This window comes from Lepus europaeus, chromosome 16, assembly GCF_033115175.1.
Source record: "Lepus europaeus isolate LE1 chromosome 16, mLepTim1.pri, whole genome shotgun sequence".
Lineage (NCBI taxonomy): Eukaryota > Metazoa > Chordata > Mammalia > Lagomorpha > Leporidae > Lepus > Lepus europaeus.
The window spans coordinates 47,573,613-47,594,592 of NC_084842.1; the positions used below are offsets into that span (position 1 = coordinate 47,573,613).

General features: G+C 41.8%; 1 protein-coding gene and 1 pseudogene across 1 annotated transcript in view; one reads left to right on the forward strand and one right to left on the reverse strand.

The window, feature by feature from the left end:
* KIF13B (kinesin family member 13B) overlaps positions 1 to 20,980 on the reverse strand; it is a 212,894-nt gene that overhangs the window by 172,433 nt on the left and 19,481 nt on the right. The window contains exon 2 of the mRNA XM_062212673.1: positions 15,392 to 15,485. Within this exon, the coding sequence (XP_062068657.1) occupies positions 15,392 to 15,485 (94 nt within the window). The remainder of the gene's footprint in view (positions 1 to 15,391; positions 15,486 to 20,980) is intronic.
* On the forward strand, positions 1,492 to 2,605 carry LOC133775445 (large ribosomal subunit protein eL6-like; annotated as a pseudogene).

Below are 20,980 nucleotides of genomic sequence, written 5' to 3' on the forward strand. Positions count from 1 at the left end.
GCAAAATATTAGAATCATCAGAATGTAATGCAGGACAAGTATGTAAGAGATGTTACCTAGGCTGTGACATTCATAAATCAGCAGAGCTAATAAATACTCTGAAGTCCAAAGACAGATTACAGGAAGCAGGAGCAAGCTTGAAGATCAGTACTGTTATAGTGGGTTCCAGAAACCAGTTAGAAAGGCTATGTTGTAACGTAAACATAAGGCAATAAAGTCTTTTACTAGGACAACGTCAGAAAGAATGGTAAGGAACGCAGTTTAAAAATATTTACAAGGAAAATCAACAAGGTTTGTTATCTGACTAAATAAGGATAATCTATCTCCTGTAATAAGTACATCTACTGAACAAATGACCTAGTTCCTTCAACCGAGGAACCAATAAATTACAAAATCAAAGGAGGAAGTCAAAATATCCATGTTTGCAGATTACATTATTTTGCACATGAATAAACCTAAATACTCCAACAATAACCAATTCAGTAAAGTCACAGGACGCAAAATCAACACACACACAAAAGTAGCATTTTTAAACACTAATAATGATCTTGCTAAGAGAAACCAAGAAAAAAAATTTTTAAATAACTATTGTGAATGGAATTAAGTATTAAGGAGTATTTACCCAAACAGAAAGGTTCTACAATGAAAACTATAGAACACTGATGAATGGAATCATCAGGAAACAAAGAAGCAAAGATGCTCCTTGTTCATGGACTGGAAGGATCAGTATCATGCAAATGTCCACATTCTTTCTCTCCTTGTCACTCTGCCTTTCAAATAATAAAATAAATAAATAAAGGTGCCTGGAAAAGCAGCAGAAGACAGCCCAGGATGCTGGCTGGAGCTCCTGGCTGCTGGCTTTGGCCTGGCACAGCCCTGGCCATTGTAGCCATCTGGGGAGTGAACCACTGGATGGAAAAAGATCTCTCGCTGTCACTCTCTCAAATAAATTAATCTTTTAAAAAGTCCTGCCGGCGCCGCGGCTCACTAGGCTAATCCTCCGCCTTGCGGCGCCGGCACACCGGGTTCTAGTCCCGGTCGGGGCACCGATCCTGTCCCAGTTGCCCCTCTTCCAGGCCAGCTCTCTGCTGTGGCCAGGGAGTGCAGTGGAGGATGGCCCAAGTCCTTGGGCCCTGCACCCCATGGGAGACCAGGATAAGCCCCTGGCTCCTGCCATCGGATCAGCGCGGTGTGCTGGCCGCAGCGCGCTACCGCAGCGGCCATTGGAGGGTGAACCAATGGCAAAGGAAGACCTTTCTCTCTGTCTCTCTCTCTCACTGTCCACTCTGCCTGTCAAAAATTTAAAAAAAAAAAAAAAAAAAAAAAAAAAAAAGTCCTTATTACCTAAAACAAATCTACAGAATCAATGTAATCTCTACCAAAATACCAATGGCATTCTTTAAAGAATTAGAAAAAAGCAATACTTCTTCCCCATCTTGCAAGGTACACAGTGAGTGACGAAGTTCCAGCTCTGAAGCCCGACACTAAGAAATGCCCAACCAAGAACGCGAGCAACGCAGCGGCAAAGTTAAAAAGAACAAAAAGCCCAAGAAGGGGAAATCCCACTGCTGTCCTCACGTGAGGGACTGGCAGATCCTCGTGGTCTGTCATGTATTTCAGAAAAGTCTTGTACAAGAGGAAGTACTGGCCTTTCAAATCCAGAATCAAAAAGAAGTTTCTTGCTGTCACAAAACCAGTTGGTGGTGACAAGAACGGTGGCATCAGGGTGGTGAAGCCTGGCAAAATGCCTAAATAGTGTCCCACTCAAGATGTGCCTTGGAAGCTACTGGGCCACAGCAAGAAGCCCTTCATCAGCCCGTGAGGAGACTGTGGGCCAGCATGGCCCCAGGACCATCTGCTTCCTCACTGGGCACCACAGCAGCAAGAGGGTGGTCTTCCCACAGCAGCTGAGCAGTGGCCTGCTCCTTGTAACTGGACCCCTTTCCCTCAGTTGGTTTCCTCTGCATACAACATACTAGAAATCTGTCTCTGCCAACTCTAAAAAAAATTGATATCAGCAATTTGAAAATCCCAAAACATCTGATACTTATTTGAAGCAGCAGCAGTTTGGGGCCTGCGCTGTGGCACAGCAGGTTAGAGCACCAGCCTGCAGCACCGGCATCCCATATGGGCACCGGTTCGAGTCCCTGCTGCTCCACTTCCAATCCAGCTCCTTACTAATGCACCTGAGAAAGCAGCAGAAGGATGGCCCAAGTGCCTGGGCCCCTGCACCACGCAGGAGACCTGGAGGAAGCTCCTGTCTTTGGATCTGCTCAGCTCAAGCTGTTGCGGCCATTTGGGGAGTGAACCAGCGGATGGAAGACCTCATTCTGTCTCTACCTCTCTCCATAACTCTTACAAATAAATAAAATAAATATTTTTTTAAAAAAAGAAGAAGCTGCAGAAGCCCCCATACCAGGAAGGTGAGATCTTCTACAAAGAAAAAAAAAAAGAAATGAGATTACGGAACAGTGCAAGGTTGAACAAAAAGTGTGGACTCACAAATATTACTAAAAAAATCAAGCCTGTTCCTCAGCTCAAGGGCTAGCTGCAATCTGATTTTGCTCTAACAAACGGAATTTATCTTCACAAGTTGGTGTTCTGAATTTCATAGAAAGAATCCAATATAGCAAACTCGGAAGCTTCTCCACCACACATACATTAGAGTGAAGAGATCCAGCAGAACGGAAGGAAATATTTGCAAGCTACTTATCTGACAAAGGATTAAAATCCAGACTGAACTCCAAAATCTCAACAGAAAAAAGCCAATCCAGTGAATAAATGCACAAAGGATCTAACCAAAATAGTTTTCAAAAGAAGAAATACAGGGGCTGGCGCCATGGCTCACTTGGTTAATCCCTCCACCTGTGGTGCCTGCATCCCATATGGGCGCAGGGTTCTAGTCCCAGCTGTTCCTCTTCCAGTCCAGCTCTCTGCTGTGGCCCAGGAGGGCAGTGGATGATGGCCCAAGTCCTTGGGCCCCTAAACCCACATGGGAGACCAGGAGGAAGCACCTGGCTCCTGGCTTGGGATCAGCGTAGCTCTGGCCGTTGTGGCCATTTTGGGGAGCGAACCAACGGAAGGAAGACCTTTCCTTTCTCTCTGTCTCTCTCTCTCACTGTCTATAACTCTACCTGTCAAATAATTAAGTAAAAATATTTTTTTAAAAAAAAAGAAGAGGCTCTTTTACCCTGGCCTCTTGCTAGGAAGGGGCTTCCTGTAGCCCCGCGCCTCTAGGGCGCATGGCCTTCGGGCCATGTGCTCTAGGCTTCCTGGCCTAGATGCTCTTCCACATGGCTGGTTCCTGGTGCTCGGTATGAACCCCTATTTACCTCTCTCTTAAATAAAACTCTCACTCTCCTATGCATCTTTCTCACTAAATAAAAGCTTAAAACGTAAAAAAAAAAAAAAAAGAAGAAATACAAATGGCCAACAACAAAAAAAAAATGCTGAATTTCACTAGCTTTCAAGGAAATGCAAATCAAAACCACAATGAAGTATCACCTCACCCCTGTTAGCATGTTTTAAGATTTATTTATTTATTTATTTGAAAAGCAGAGTTACACAGAGAAGGAGAGGCAGAGACAGAGAGAGGTCTTCCATCCTCTGGTTCACTCCCCAATTGGCCACAATTGCCAGAGATAAGCCCACTCAAAGCCAGAAGCCAGGAGCTTCTTCTGAGTCTCCCACATGGGTACAGGGGCCCAAGGACTTGGGACATCTTCTACTGCTTTCCCAGGCCGTAGCAGAGAGCTGGATCAGAAGTGGAGCAGCCAGGGTCAAACTGGTGCCACATAGGATGCTGGCACTGCAGGCGGCAGCTTTACCTGCTATACCACAGCCCCAGCCCCAGCCAGCATGTTATTACCACAAAGACAGAAAGTAACAAATGCTGAAGATATAGCACAATTGGTGCAGCCACTATGAAAAATATGAAGATATCTTAAAAGAACTATAAATAGGGGCCAGTGCTGTGGTGCATCGGGTTAAAGCCACTGCCTGCGGTACCGGCATCCCATACAAACACCAGTTCAAGTCCCGACTGCTCCACTTCCTATCCAGTTCCCTACTAGTACACCTGGGAAAGCAGTGTAAGATGGCTCAAGTGCTTGGGTCCCTGCACCCACGTGGGAGACCCAGAAGAAGCTCCTGGCTTCAGATGGTCTCAGCTTCAGCTGTTGCGGCCATTTGTAGAGCGAATCAATAGATGGGAAGACCTTGCTCTCTGTCTGTACCTCTCTAACTCTTTAAAATAAATAAAATAAATCTCTATTAAAAGAAAAAAGAGCTAAAAATTGAACTGCCATATGATTCAGCAATTCTACTAGGTATATACCCAAAAGACATGAAATCATTTTATGAAATACCTGCCCCACCATGTTTGCTACACCAGTTTACAATAGCCAAGATATGAAATCAACTAAAATGTCCATCATCAGATGGACAAGAAAAATGTGATACACATACACACAGAGGTTACTATTCAGTCACAAAAAGAGAATGAAACCCTCACATTTACAGCAAAGCAAATCAAACTGGAGGACATCATTTTAAGTAAAATAAGCCAGACAAAGGAAGACAAACATCACATTTTCTCCCACATGTGGGAGCTGAAAGCATTAAAAAATTAAAAACAAACAAAAAAAAACCCACTTCAATCTGAAAACAGAATGGTGATTCCTAGAGGCCTGGAGGGACTAGGGGAGCTGGAGGGAATCTGGACAGTGGGTACCAAATCACCATTAGATCAAAGGCATAAGTTGCTACTGCAGGGAGAGAGCAGTTCATAATAACCTGTCCATATTGTATGAACAGGAGAAAGCACCAAGCCTCCAATCCTAAAGTAATGTCAAAGAATGGTAAATGCTGATCATGCTGCTTTGATCAGTACACACTGAACACACATATCGAAATATCACACTGCAGTCCAAAACACGTACAATATTAATTTAAAAATTTTATATCAAAAATAAGATTCCTAGCAATTAAAAAATATGGAAAAAAGGGACATGTGCCCAGGAAGCAAAATAAGCTGATGAGGCTATATTGTGATGAGACAAAGCAAATGTTAAGACATGGAGTATTATCAGGAATAAGGGAGTCATCTGATAATTATAAAAGGGTTTATTCTTCAAGATAACAAAATACTATGTATGTATACATCTATATCAGATCTTTACATTAAGCAAAATTTAACAGAACAAGAGCAAGAAATAGACAAGGTCTAAACCTTGGCTGGGAATTTTAAAATCAGTCTTTCAAAAACAATGAGGAAAAGTGGGCAAAAAAACTCAATATAAAAAAATAATTAAAATGATCAGAACAGAAAAAAAGAAACCTTACCAAACCACAATGTATACACCACATTGAGACCCTAATTCAAAAATTTTGGGAGACAAACTGTGAGAAGATTGGACATTTGATACAGACAGAAAATTTGGTGCTACAGATGAGTATCTCTTATCCAAAATGTCTGGAACTATAATTGCTTCAGATTTCCTTCATATTCTGGAATACTTGCAAATACATAATGAGGCATGTTTGGGATGGGATCCAAGTCTAAACACAAAACTCATTTATATTTCATACACATCTTATACAGTCTAAATGTAATAAATATAACATTTTAGGTATGACTGTGTTTTGACTGCAATCTGTCACAAGAGGTCAGGTGTGGAATTTTCCACTTGTGGAGTCAAGTCAATGCTCTTTTGAGGATTAGATTCTCAAGCATTTAGAGCTTTGGCTTCTTCGATTAGGGATATTCAACTTGTTAATTGTTTAGGAATAATAATGGTATTGTGGTTTTGCTTAAAAATAAGACATGACATTAAAATATTTGGGGGTAAGATGGAATTGCCTTCAAAATAACACAGGAAAGAGAAAAGGGATGAAAATGTAGACAGGAGAGTACTAGCCCTGGGTTAATGGTCTGGGGGTAAGTGATAAGCACATTATATGATTCTTCCCACACTGCTACATCTTTTAAATGTACCGTAACAGAAAGTTTTAAAACTTAAAATGTTAAATACAACTTTATGTTAATCAATAGTTTTTATGTAAATTCCAGCTGAGTTTTTCCAAAAGTAGGACAAAATGATTGACTTATTTTATACCTAGGTCAAAACATGATAAAAGATTTTATATACTTACATATATTGATAAGTGATGCAAAGTGAATAACCACTGCTTTTTAAAAACTCTGAGTAAAGCTTCAGAAACTCCAGAACTCTAAATTATTATTTGCAAAGAAAATTTCTAATAAGAAATTGTGCAATGGTCAAAATTAACAATATAATCATTTCAAATCTGAGTCCACAAAATCTAGCCTTAGAAAATCTACAAGAGAACAGATCAACTTCCCTTTCAACTTCCCAGACTTCTGGTTTGCTTTTTGTTTTACCAGAATGCTGGTAGGTACACTGTGTAAAAATATGATGATCCTAATTCAAAGGCACTAAGGATTATTAAAGACTGTCCTAACTCAGCCTGATAATTGGCACACTGCTGATGTTCAAATGCTGAGCAGGTCAGAAAAAACGCCAGTGGTATTGTGAGACAGCAACTGAGACATGGATGGGTTTCTCCTGCCATCTTTCCAGAGAGTATTGCTACCTCCATCTTTAAAAGAAATCCAGATTCTTATGCAGACTATATGCATATTAGTAACAGCTTTACCTCACAGATTATGGCCAAAGAACAGAGCAAAACAAACAAATCTTCAACAGAAGGACTTGGCTGTTGCCTAATTTTTTTTTAAATTCATAATTACATGTTTTATCATCTATACATATTTTATATATACTACATATAACATTTTGCTGAATCCAGAATTGTGGAAATTCACCACATGTAACTCCTATTAGCTATAACTTACTTGCTCTAGATACAGTAACATAATCCTTAGTCCTCCTTACATCAAATGTTCATATCCAAGGAGTATTTCAAGCAAGGTGTACAGATTTTTCCTTGCACTTAGGAAAAAAAATTGTGTTTATTCCTTCTAACTGTTGCACCAATAAAAATAGTGAAAGCATGAAGAACACAGATCATACATCTAATGACGATGTTAAACATCATAAATTCTATAGTGGCTGTCCATTGTAATTCAGCTCCAACAGGTTTACCAATAATCTATGAGGGTATCTTAACATGTTGCTAGACTTTATCAACTAAACTTCACAAACTTCATATTTACTGAAATTTGATTGCACGCTTCTATAACTGGGAAATAATATGCATTCAACCACATATTTTCTTGCCTTTTTAGCTTTTAACAGTCTGATTTATTCTTACTACATTCAGAAACTAAATACTTATACATTCAATGATACAGTGTATTTTTAAAGGTAGATATTTCTTCAACATATACAACTGCACATGTAAAACAAAGCTCTGCCCACCACGCTCTGACATAATTAGGGCAGACAGGCTCCCTGAGGAAGAGCATGTTTATGAAATTCAAACATACCACACACTATTCTCCTGAGGAGCAGATTCTATTTGGGCAGAATTATTAGCCTCACTCAAGTCATTTCACAGCAGAGAGAACAAACAGGTCTATTGTGCATACCATAATTACATTATGCATGACTTCCCTCAATTAAAATCTTAATTTAAATTAGCATCCACATAGCAGTAGAGAAATTTAAAAAGTCATTATCTAATATGACCTAATGATGCCCTCTACTAACAAGGAATTAGTCAGAAAATGATTTCGTATATTTCAAAGAAATTACTGGCACAGGGCCCTTTCCTCAGTACCACTAACTATATACTTTGCAAGAGAAATGGAGCACATGAGTCAACCTCACTTAACTCTGCATTATTTTAAGAGCTTCAATCTGTGTGTCTCCCAGGATGAGTACTCTGAACCTCCAGAGAAGGGCTGGGTGTGCTTTGCTCCTATTAGAGACTCATTAAGTAGCTAATAAACTTGATTAAACTAAGTCTAGTAGGAAATCTGAAAGAACAAAAAGAAATTTTTACAGATTTATTTGAAAGGCAGAGTTACAGGCAGACAGGGAGAGATGGAGAGAAGTCTTCCTTCGGCTGGTTCACTACCCAAATGGCCACAATGGCTGGAGCTGGGCCGATCCAAAGCCAAGAGCTTCGTCCAGGTCTCCCACATGGGTTCAGAGGCCCAAGCACTTGGGCCATTCTCCGCTGCTTTTCTAAGCGTGTTAGCAAGGAGCTAGATCTGAAGTGGAACAGCTGGGACTCGAACCAGTGCCCATATGGCTGCCGGCATGGCAGGCAGCAGCTCTTCCCCGTTACACAACATCAGCCCATTTGGGACTTTTCAGGGAGGAGGGGGGAGGAAGAACAGGGGATCTGATAAACACCAAGAGTTAGCTTTCCTCCCCAAGATTAGGATGCTTCTACATCATGCAGTATACTTGTGATGGCACAAGGACAAAAGCCTCCTCTCTGCAGCGGGTTCACCATGAGTGAGCCCCTCTCAGGTTTATCTCTAAATAAACCTGCTACGGCTGGAGTCCATGTTCTGCCTCTCTTTCTTGCTCTCCTAATCTTACAAACCATCCCCTCACCCTTTTTTTTTTGTTTTTGGGTCACCTCCTTGGCTTTTTATTAGCAAAAGGCAATCATGTGCCTACAATAATGTGCAATTTACAAATATACATAGTGTAAGTATAAACAAATACAAAAGAAAAATTACAACCAAAGTCAAGAAAGCAGTTAACTGTGGCGGACAGGGAAGGAGTTCAAACTGGGTGGCACAAACAGGTTTATGTTATGTTGTTAATGATTTGTTAAGATGATGGGCATATAAATGTATTTTATTCTTTTTTTTTTTTTTTTTTTTGATAGGCAGAGTTGGACAGTGAGCAAGAGAGACAGAGAGAAAGGTCCTCCTTCTGTTGGTTCACCCTCCAAATGGCCGAGCCAGGTGCTTCTCCTGGTCTCCCGTATGGGTGCAGGGCCCAAGCCCCTGGGCCCACCCTCCACTGCACTCCCGGGCCACAGCAGAGAGCTGGACTGGAAGAGAAGCAACCAGGACAGAATCCAGCACCCCAACCGGGACTAAAGCCGGGGTACTGGCACCGCAGGCGGAGGATCAGCCCAGGAGCCCAGGAGTCGCATCTACGGCCTGTATTTTATTCTTTAGAACTTTTTTTAAATTTTGCCTCAAGTTTTTAGACTTTACAAGGAAGTCTCTTAATAGAAAAATACCCAGAATCTAGTTTATCAGAAGCTGGGGTTCCAAACCAGTAGCCAAAGGCTGATCTGGCCAGGCAGGCTTTGTTTGGAAAACCCAATGTTTTGTTTTGCTTTCTCCTTGTAATTTGAATGCCTCCAGGCAGGATATGCGCTCTCCAATTAGCCAGAGGTACCCCCATTTTCCTTACTGGAAATGACAGTTCTTTAAAAAAAACAAGCCAAAGACATTGGAACCCACATACATTACTGGTGGGAATGTAAAATGGTGCAGGGGCTTTGGAAAATACTTTGGCAGTTCTCAAAAGGTAAGCGTAGTGACCTGGCAAGTCCATGCTGAGATATATACCCAAGAGAAATGAAACATATGTCCACAAAAAGACTTGTACACAAACAGCATTCACAAAGCCAAAAAAGTGGGATGAACCCAAATGTCCATCAACAGATGAAGGGATAAACAAAATGGAACATTATCCTACCATAAAAGAAACAAAGTAATGATAAATGCTACAGCATGGATAAACCTCAAAAACATTATGCTAAGTAAAACAAGCCAGTTGCCAAAGATCTCAGTGTGTGACTTCATTTATAGGAAATGTCTGAAACAGAAAATTCAAATATATACACAAAGGTAAGAAAAATGATATAAAAGGAGATAATAGTGCTACTTGCACAAGTTGGTAAATACAGTAAAGCATTGAATTGTTCAATTTAAAGGGATGAATTGTATGTGTGTGTATGTAACTCAACAAAGCTGTTCACAAATAAACCACCCAGGAGCATGCACAGTGAGTAAAGCTGCACCTGTGATGCCAGCATTCTCTATGGGAGCTGGTTGGTATCCCAGATGCTGTACTTCTGATCCAACTCCCTGCTAATGACCTGGGGAAGGCAGCAAAAGAGGGCCCATGTGGGAGACCCAGAAGAAGCTCCTGGCCCCTGACTTTAGCCTGGCCCAGCTGTTGCTGCCACCTGGGGAGTGAACCAGCAGATGGAAGTTTCTCGCAATCTCTCGCTCTCTCTCCCTTCCCCTCTCTATGTAACTCTTTCAAATAAATAAATAAATTTTTAAAACAACAACAAACAGGGTCTGGCACCATGGCATACAGCAGCCGCCAATGATGCTGGCATCTCATATGGACACTGGTTCTGCCATTCTCCCAGAGAAAACACAACTTGATCACGTTTAGGAGAACAATCGGTCTGTCCACAGGAAAGGCCTGCTGGTGGGCAGAGGAGGGAAAGCAGCAAAAGGCAGAAGATGAAAGTCTGAGAAACCACCCTGCCCTATCGTGGAGACAGGCACCAGAATTAACATTGGATTGTAAGAAAAAATTTTAATAAGCTCTAATATATAATCCAAATAAAACACAGCTTAAAGATCTATTAGCTATTACATCATGGTACGATGTTAACTAGCCACATCATATGGGATTTATAATGTGCTCCAAAATGCTAAGATTTACACATTAAGAATCTTATAAAAATCTGAGGAGATAGTGAATTAGTCATCTATTTGCCCTAAAAATTATTCATAATTATGTTGCAAATTAAGAGTTGGAAAACCCTAGAATCAATTCAGAAAATTAAGTTAATTCAGGGCTAGATGATTCCAAGTTCTTTACTTGTAATATAGGCAGTGTGGCTCTGCATCAGAGAATACACAGATCAAATGCATCAATGTACATCAGTACTATTCAAGTAAGAAAAAGATCTGGTGGGGCCAGCACTGTGGTATGGCAGTTAAAGCTGCTGCCTGTAGTGCCGGCATTCCACATGGTCACTGGTTCGAGTCCTGGCTGCTCCACTTCTGATCCAGCTCCCGGCTGATGGTCTGGGAAAGCAGTGGAAGATGGCCCAAGTCCTTGGGCCCTGCATCCACGTGGGAGATCCCAAAGAAGCTCCTGGCTCTTGGCTTCAGATCAGCACAGCTCTGGCCTTTGCAGCCATTTGGGGAATGAACCAGCAGATGGAAGACCTCTCTCTCTTACTCTCACTCTACTTTTCGAATAAATAAATCTTTAAAAAAAAAAAAAAAAGACAGACCTAGCAGACACAGCTATTCCATTCACTTGAGTGTTCGAAGTAGAGTGCTGTAAAATAAGAGTTCATCATTAATCTTTCTTTTTGATAATATCCCTTTGTTCTTATTCTATTTTCACAAGCAATGTCTCAGCTTGATTTCTCAAGTTAGTTGATACTAAAGGAAAAGCCTGAACTGTACATATTTTTATTTTATTTATTTGAAAGGCAGAGTTACAGAGAGAGCAGAAAAGATAAAGATTTTCCATCTTCTGCTTCACTGTCCAAAAGGCTGCAACAGCCAGGGTTGGGCCAAGCCAAAGCCAGCAGCCTCTACCAGGTCTTCCACATGGGTGCAGGAGCCCACTTAGGCCATCCTCCACTGCTTTCCCAGGCACATTAGCAGGGAGCTGAATTGGAAGTGGAAAAGCCAGGGATCAAACCAGCGCCTATATGGAATGCCAGCACTGCAGGCAAAAGCTTAACTCAACACATCACAGCACTATCCCTGAAATTAATATTTTCTATTACTAAGTTTAAAAAACAAGAGGTCTGTCTCAATGAGAGATGGCTTGTTAGCCCCTAAGAGGCCAATTAGCATTAGGCAAACTTTAGTAAAGCTTCTCATCTTGCAAAGCTGAAATTTTTATAGAACTAGGTAGTTTTCTGTTGGGCGTGTATCCTCAAATATTGAATATTCCCTTTTAAAAAAAAGAAAAGCTTACTACCTTACTACCTTTATGTACATATAGGATCACTGAAGATCCATGGGCTACAACTTGACCACAGCTGTTAACAGTAACAGTAATACCACAAGCAATAGCTAACATTTCTGTAGGGTTTACTGTGTACCAGTCTACTATCTGATGTATTTTAACTCATTTAATCCTCATTAAAAAAAAAAAAAAAAAAAACCAACAACAACAACACCTATAGGCAGGTACTAGCATCATCTCTACAGATGAGTAAACCGAGGCAGAGGAGAATTAAATAACTTGCCCAGAGTCACGGATGATAGGGGACAGAGCTGACATGCTAAGCATGGTGCCTTGGCTCCAGAGCCAATGCTCATAATTTCTTGTTGACCTTGCAGTACCAATTTTTTCAAATTTAAAATTTTTACTTTTTAAGAGTTCAGAAATCCCATATGTAGTACAAAAAACGTTTTCCAAGTCTCTGTGAATAAGCCATTAAACTAGAAATGGTTTTACCTATTGATTTAATCATGTTTTCAATCAATTTTAATAAATATGAAGGGCTTCAAAAACTTCAATTCCTTTCAATTTCAATCTTATTTATTTGTAAAGGCAGAGACAGAGAGGGAAGGACAGAAAGACAAAGACAGCTCTCACCCACGGCTTCATCACTCCTCGAATGCCAGCTAGGGCTGGGCCAGGCCAAAGCCAGCAGCCCGGCACTCCACCTAGGTCTCTCACATGGGGCGCAGGGACTCAAGTACTTGAGCCATCATCTTCTGCCTCCCAGGATGCATCTGTAGGAAGCTGGATTGGAAGGGAGTAGCTGGAACTCTGATATGGCACACTGGTGTGTCCCAAGCAGCAGCCCGCCCCTTCCCCTTTTAAACTGTGCAGAGCTCTGTACCTGCCCTGAGCAAGAAGAAAATGTGGTGCAGGACTAAGCGTGGTGCAGGACTCCTCAGGCTGTACCACAAGAGGCAATACTGCTCCCCTCTGACTTGCTTTCTCTCTCAGGATGCTTGTCCTTAGAACCTGTCACTACCCGTGAGTGGGTATTCCACACCGCCCCAGCGACGCCTCCAGCCAACAGGCAACATCAACACCAGGCCTGGGGGACCAAACCTTCTCCCCACGATTCTAACCACAGCCTTCAATTCTTCCAGTCAGACGCCAGGCAGCGTGGAGCTAGGACCAGCTACCCCCCTGCTGAACCCTGAATGAACTCCCGACCCACAGAAACCAAAAGGTAATAAATGACTATTGTCCACTCAAGCTACTGCATTTGGAGGTTATTTGTTAGGCAGCAATAAACACTTTGTAAGTAGGGACCACAGGTGACTATGCCAGCAAGTAAGGCTCCCAGTCAGGTCAGTCTAAATGGGCACAGACATTCCACGGTCTTTCTACCACAGGATGCAATCTCCCAATTTGTTTACAGTTGTTCATATTTCCAACTAAAGCAAGTCTCCAGGCTAAAAGTCCTAAGAGCATTAGATGGCCCTAAACGTAGTATTTTCAATTAATACTAAAGGTAACAGTCCATTCCATTAGCAGATCAAAATCACCACACCATTTCTGACCCACGAACACCCTTCACACCGAGCGACATACATCCTATAGTTCTCGTAACTGGAGTTAATTAGGCAGTATCTCTGCATTGGTGACTATGAACTCGAACACTGACAGAACACCTTTACAAAGCACTGTAGCCATCACTAATTCATTTGATTCTTGGGGGAAAAAACTATCAGATACGGCAAATATCATGCAGATCAAGTTCAAGGAAGTTAAAACTAGCTATAACACAGTTAAGAATTCAATTTCAGAGTTTCTGATCAAAAGTCTAGTGCCATTTTCTATTTCTACTTTACTCGAAAGAACATTTACAGAGCACTGTGTACAACACTGTATTTGCGAGTACTTACCACATATCACTTTGTGCAAAGTGTGAGGACAGACACATCTCTCCCATCTGCCCTCATCACTTCCAGGGACAGTACAAAAACCTCTCTGACAGCTCATCTACAAGTCTGTCTGACCCACCCTCTACATTGTCAAATGACAATTTTTCCTGATCCACTTCCTCTTTTTGTTTTTATTAAACTTTTATTTAATGAATATAAATTTCCAAAGTATAGCTTATGGGTTACAATGGCTTCCCCCCTCCCATAACTTCCCTCCCGCCCGCAACCCTCCCCTTTCCCGCTCCCTTTCCCCTTCCATTCATGTAAAGATTCATTTTCAATTCTCTTTGTATACAGAAGATCAGTTTAGTATATATTAGGTAAAGATTTCAACATTTTGCCCATATAGCAACACAAAGTGAAAAAACTACCACTTCCTCAATCGTAATACTCAAAAACTGTTGAAAACAATGGCTTACTGACAAAAATGCCTAATTTCCTCATCTGCTTTCCAGATTTCCTGTAATCTAATCCCAGTTAAGTTGATCAAATTAATTGCCCTCCATTTGCTGAGAAAACCCAAATTAATCTCTTCATTCTTCCCTAATTCACTTTCTTGGCCTGCCTTTTGTTCATGCTATCACCCAAATCGGAAGCGGCACTCCACATTCATCCTCAGCCCCTGGCAGTCTCTTTCCTCAAAGACCTTAAAATCTACTGCAGAGCTGGAATTAACAATGCAAACCGGCTGGCGCCGTGGCTTAACAGGCTAATCCTCCGCCTTGCGGCGCTGGCACACCGGGTTCCAGTCCCGGTTGGGGCGCCGGATTCTATCCCGGTTGCCCCTCTTCCAGGCCAGCTCTCTGCTATGGCCCAGGTAGGCAGTGGAGGATGGCCCAAGTGCTTGGGCCCTGCATCCGCATGGGAGACCAGGAGAAGCACCTGGCTCCTGGCTTCGGATCAGCACGGTGCACCGGCCACAGCGGCCATTGGAGGGTGAACCAATGGCAAAAAGGAAGACCTTTCTCTCTGTCTCTCACTATCCACTCTGCCTGTCAAAAAAAAAACAACAACAACAACAATGCAAACCACCAACAATAATGAAGTCCATAGTACAGACTACCGCTGACAGGTACACACAGGAGGGGAACCACTGAGGACCGCAAGAGTGCCTCCACAAAGATGACCCCTGAAATGGGCTCTGACTGACAGATAGGCTTTGAGTTGACAGAAATCAAAGCCACCCACTCTAAGGACCAGCCTAAAAGCCTTCCTTTCCACCCCTTCTTCCTAGTCACATCTTGCGCAGTCCACTAGCCAGCACCATTGCCTTCAAGAACCTTTCCTCAATTACTTCACAATCTAACACTCTCCTGAGCTTCTAACATAATTACTACACATAACCCTCACTCTGACACTTCGTCATTCTATATTATAGGCCTTATCTCATCAACCTGAGCCTCACAGAAGCCAGAAATGTCTCTGCAGAACAAGCAGTCAATGTTTGTTCAACTACTCAATTCGACAGCCAACACTGTTTTCAGTCATGTAAAATCTGTTGAACATAAACACTCTTTCTTAACTTACCGAGCCTCTCCTTTGGAAAGATTTGTGTTTACAGGATTGAGGATGACCTTGTTTGCATCAACATCCACCACACATTTGGTATGCAAGTCAATTTCTGCAAATAAGAAACAAGAAAAAGTTTTAATTTTACAAAAAGCATTTGACAAAAATTCAACATTCATCCACGATAAAAAAAAAACACTCAACAAACCAGAAACAGAATGAAAATTTTTCAGTCAAATTAAGGGCATAAAAAAAAAAAAAAAAAAAAAAAAAAAAACCACCATGGCTAAGGGCAGGCAGCTGGTGCACACTTCCAACACTCACATCCCTTATCCGCATGCTTGGTTTGAGCTTCCAATTTAGCTTCCTGCTAACACACACCCTGGCAGCAGATGGTGATGGCACAAATGCCTTGGTCCCTGCCTTGGTTAAGTTTTGGGCTTCTGCTTTCTGCCTAGCCCAGCCATGGCTGTTATAAGCATTTGGGGAATGAACCAGCAGATAGAAGATCTCTCCCTATCTCTGTCTCTCTTTGCCTTTCAAACAAAGTGAAAACAAATGAATACACAAAATCTGTTAAAACCCCTACAGCTAATATCAGAGTTAATGTTAAGGACTGAAGAGCTTAACTTCCAACATCCAGAAGAAGAAAAGGATCTCTACTACTCAATTTCTATTCAACAGAGTACTAGAGATTGTAGTCAGGGCAGTTAGGCAAGAAAAACAAAAGGCATTTGGACTACAAAGGTAGAAATAAAACTGCAGATTATATGATCTGCAAAACACATTAAAAATCTTACAGAATCCAGTTTAAAAATCCTAATAGAATAAGCAAGTTCTGCGAGGTTATAAAATACAATAATATATAATAGTCGGTTATTTTTCCGTACACCCCAATGAAAAAGCCTGTAAATGAAATTAAAACAATTTTACTATAATAGCCTCAAAAATAACAAGGGACTGGTGCTGAAACAAGTGGTCAAAATACCAATTTCCTGGGGCCAGCTGTGGCATGGTAGGTTAATCCTACACCTGTGGTACCAGCATCCCACAACTGCACCAGTTTGAGTCTCAGCTGCTCCTCTTCCAATCCAGCTCTCTGCTTATGGCCTGGGAAAGCAGTGGAAGATGGCTCAAGTGCTTGGGCCCTTGCATGTGAGTGGGAGACTTTTAAGAAGCTTCTGAGGCCCTGCACTCCATGGGAGACTAGGAGAAAAAAAAAAAAGCTCCTGACTCCAGATAGGCTCAGCTCCAGCCACTGCAGCCGTTCGCAGAGTGAACCAATGGATGAAAGATCTTTCTCTCTGTGACTCTCTCCCTCCCTCCCCCTGACTCACTCTCTCCCTCCCCTCCCTCCCCGACTCTTTTTTTGACAGGCAGAGTGGACAGTGAGAGAGAGAGACAGAGAGAAAGGTCTTCCTTTACCGTTGGTTCACCCTCCAATGGCCGCCGCAGCCGGCGCATCTCGCTGATCTGAAGCCAGGAGCCAGGTGCTTCTCCTGGTCTCCCATGGGGTGCAGGGCCCCAGCACTTGGGCCATCCTCCACTGCACTCCCAGGCCATAGCAGAGAGCTGGCCTGGAAGAGGGGAAACCGGCACAGAATCCGGCGCCCCGACGGGGACTAGAACCCGGTGTGCGGCGCCGCACCCCCACCCCACCCCCCACCGCCTCATGACTCTCTCTCTCCCTCCGTCCCCCTGACTCTGAGTCTCTGACTTTCTCTCTACCTCTGACTCTCTCTCTCTCTACCTCTCAAATAAATAAAATCTTAAACAAAACAAAACAAAAAAGACACCATTCCTCATATTGGCAAACCTGGGTTCAACACCCAGCTCCAGCTCCTGACTCCAGTTTCCTGCTTACATGGACCCTGAATGGTAACAGTAAAATTAAAGTAACTGGGATCCAGCCACCCATATGAGAGACCTGGATGGAGCTCTAGGTCTGGCATAGGTCTCTAGCACAACCAGGGGGAGAATCAGAATAGAAGGGCACGCTCTCACATTCACACTCATGCCCTATAACTCAAAAAAAAATTTTTAAAAACATTAGAATACTTAGAAGCATACTTAAAAGAAATGTAAAGTTTTTTATAGTGAGCCAGCAGATGGAAGATCTCTTTCTACCCTCCCCATAACTCGGCCTTTCAAATAAAATAAATAAAACTTTAAAAGACAATTATCAACTGCCATTTGAGAAATAAATCAGAAGGAAGGTGTGTCTATCTCTCTGTCTCTTTCTCCCCAACTCTGCCTTTCAAGTAAGTAAATCTTTTAAAAAAAAAACGGCATCATCAAAATGTCCATTCTTCCAAAAGAAATTTACAGATTTAATGCTATACCAAAATACCAAAGACATTTTTCTCAGATCTAGAAAAAATGATGCTGACATTCATAGGGAGGCACAGGAGACCTCAAATAGCTAAAGCAACCTTATACAACAAAAATAAAGCCAGAGGCATCACAATACCAGATTTCAAGACATACTACAAGGAGGTTGTAATCAAAACAGCCTGGTACTGGTGCAAAAACAGATAGATAGACCAATGGAACAGAATGGAATCACCAGACATCAATCCAAACATCTACAACCAACTTATCTTTGACCAAGGAGCTAAAACCAATTCCTGGAGCAAGGACAGTCTCTTCAACAAATGGTGCTGGGAAAACTGGATGTCCACATGCAGAAGTATGAAGCACGACCCCTACCTTACACAAAAATCCTTTCAACATGCATTAAATATTTAACCTACAACCCATAACCATCAAATTAATCAAGAACATTGAGGAAACCCTGCAAGACATTAGCACAGGCAAAGAATTCCTGGAAAAGACCCCAGAGGCACAGGCAGTCAAAGCCAAAATGAACAAATGGGATTACATCAAACTCAGAAGCTTCTATAAAGCAAAAGAAACAGTAAGGAAAGTGAAGAGGCAACCAACAGAATGGGAGAAATTATTTGCAAACTACACAACTGATAAAGCATTAATAGCCAGATCTTGATAACTTGATCTATAAAGAGATCAAGAAACTCTACAACAACAACAACAAAAAATCCAGTTAAGAGATGGACTGGGCCCGGCGCCGTGGCTCACTTGGCTAATCCTCTACCCGCAGCGGCAGCATCCCATATGGGTGCCGGTTCTAGTCCCAGATGCTCCTCTTCCAGTCCAGCTCTCTGCTGTGGCCCAGGAGGGCAGTGGAGGATGGCCCAAGTGGTTGGGCCCCTGCACCCGCATGGGAGACCAGGAGGAAGCACCTGGCTCCTGGCTTTGCATCGGCACAGTGCCGTCCGTAGTGGCCATTTGGGGGGAGAACCAATGGAGGAAGACCTTTCTGTCTGTCTCTCTGTAACTCTGTCAAATAAATTTTTTTAAAAAATCTTAAAAAAAAAAAAAAAGAGATGGACCAAGGACTTTGACATTTTTCAAAAGAGGAAATCCAAATGGCCAACAGACACATGAAAAAATGTTCAGGATCACTATCTCTCAGGCAAATGCAAATCAAAATGAGATTTCAGCTCACCTCAGTTAGAATGGCTCTCATAACAGAAATCAAAAAACAGCAAATGCTGGCAAGGATGTGGGGAAAAGGGCACACTAACCCACTGTTGGTGGGAATGTAGACTGGTAAAGCCACTATGGAAGACAGCATGGAGATACCTCAAAAATCTGAATATAGACCATATGACCCAGCCACCCCACTCCTGGGAATTTACCCGAGGGAAATGAAATCAGTAAACAGAAGAGCTATCTGCACTTCCATGTTTATTACCACTGAATTCACAATAGCTAAGACATGGAATCAACCTAAATGTCCATCAGCTGAGGACTAGATAAAGAAATTATGGGATATGTACACTATGAAATACTACACAGCAGAACAAAATGAAATCCTGTCATTTGCAACAAATTGGATCAATCTGGAAAACTTCATACTTAGTGAAATAAGCAAGTCCCAAAGGGACAAATTCTATATGTTCTCCCTGATCTGTGAGAATTAATAGCACACCTAAAATGGGAAAGCTGTGGAAGTCAAATTGACACTTTGAGAAACAATGACTTGAGTAACCCTCATCTTGACTGTCAAGGAACAGTCTTTTATTTTGATTTTTTTTTTATTTTTCCCTCTTTTCTTCATACTATATGTTGAACTCCTCACTTAACATAGAGTTAATCATATGTATATAAAGACAACTGAAAATAGATCCCAGTAAAAAATAAGAGGGGGAATATGAGAGGGAGGAGGAAGTTTGTAACTATAAAGCTGTATAGTTCTGCATACAGTCCTATGGACTTACTTCTAAAGGTATGGCTTGAAAACTTGTCATGGGACTCCAATCCCATTAAAATTGGTGGTAAAAATACCATAGTAATTGTAAAAGTGATCATGTTAAGTGTTAAAGTCAACATATATATAAGATTAAGTGTAAAAGAAATCATATAAATAACATCAAGTGCCTGGTAATAATAATAGAATTTAAAAGGAGGGGATATCCAACATGGAAAGCAGTCCACACAGCAGACTCCTAGAATGATAATCGCTGTAAATAAAATAACACTCTGACCTCAGAGTCAACCCTTAAGGCTTCCTGGTCTGGCTGAAAGGCTTGTGAGAGCATTTCAGGCATGGAAAGCCAAGACACTGTGGCAAAAAATATCCTACATGAAGGATCTCTGTGAGTGAGACCCCAGTGGAAAGCAGGGGCCATCAAAGAAGGATGTACTCTTCTGGGGCCAGTGCTGTAGTGTAGCAGGTAAAACCACCGCCTCCAATGCCAGTATCCCATATGGACACCGGTTACTCCCCATATAGGACCTCTGTCCTTAATGAGTTATACTATGAGAATTAACTGCAAAACTTGTTCTTAAACTGTACTTTATACATTGTGTGTATATGTGGGTGCAAACTGTTGAAATCTTTACTTAGCATGGGATTGGTCCTCTGTATATAAAGTTAAACTAAAAATGAACATCAATGAAGAATGGGATGGGAGAGGGAATAGGAGGTGGGACCAGAGTGGAGATGGGAGAACAGCTATGGGGGAAACAACCACTATATTCCTAAAGTTGTACCTACGAAATTTGCATTCATTAAATAAAAGTTCTAAAAAATTATTGGCAAGATGTGCAGAAATCAGAAGCCTAATACATTACAAATAGAAATGTAAAATTAAACAATCACTCTGGAAGACAGCCGGCAGTTCCAAGGTTAAACACAGCTACCACTTACCTGGCAGTTCCACTGCTAGATATATACCCAAGAAAAATGACAACCATGCAAAGACTTGTACACAAATGTTCACGGCAACACGAGTCGGATATCCTTAACAGTTAAGAAGTACAATCCAGACATCCATCAAGTAATGAATGCATAAATGCAGCACATCCTCAGAAACAAACATTATTTGGCAATTAAAAGTAATGAAGGGGGCCAGCACTGCGGTGCAGCAGGTTAAGACACAGGAATTCCATACTGGAGTGCAAATTCCAGTCTTGGCTGCTCCGTTTCCAACCCAGCTTCCTGATAATTCACCTACAAAGGCAGAAGATGATGGTCCATGCATTTGGTCCCCTGCCACCCATGTGGGAAACCAAGATGGAGTT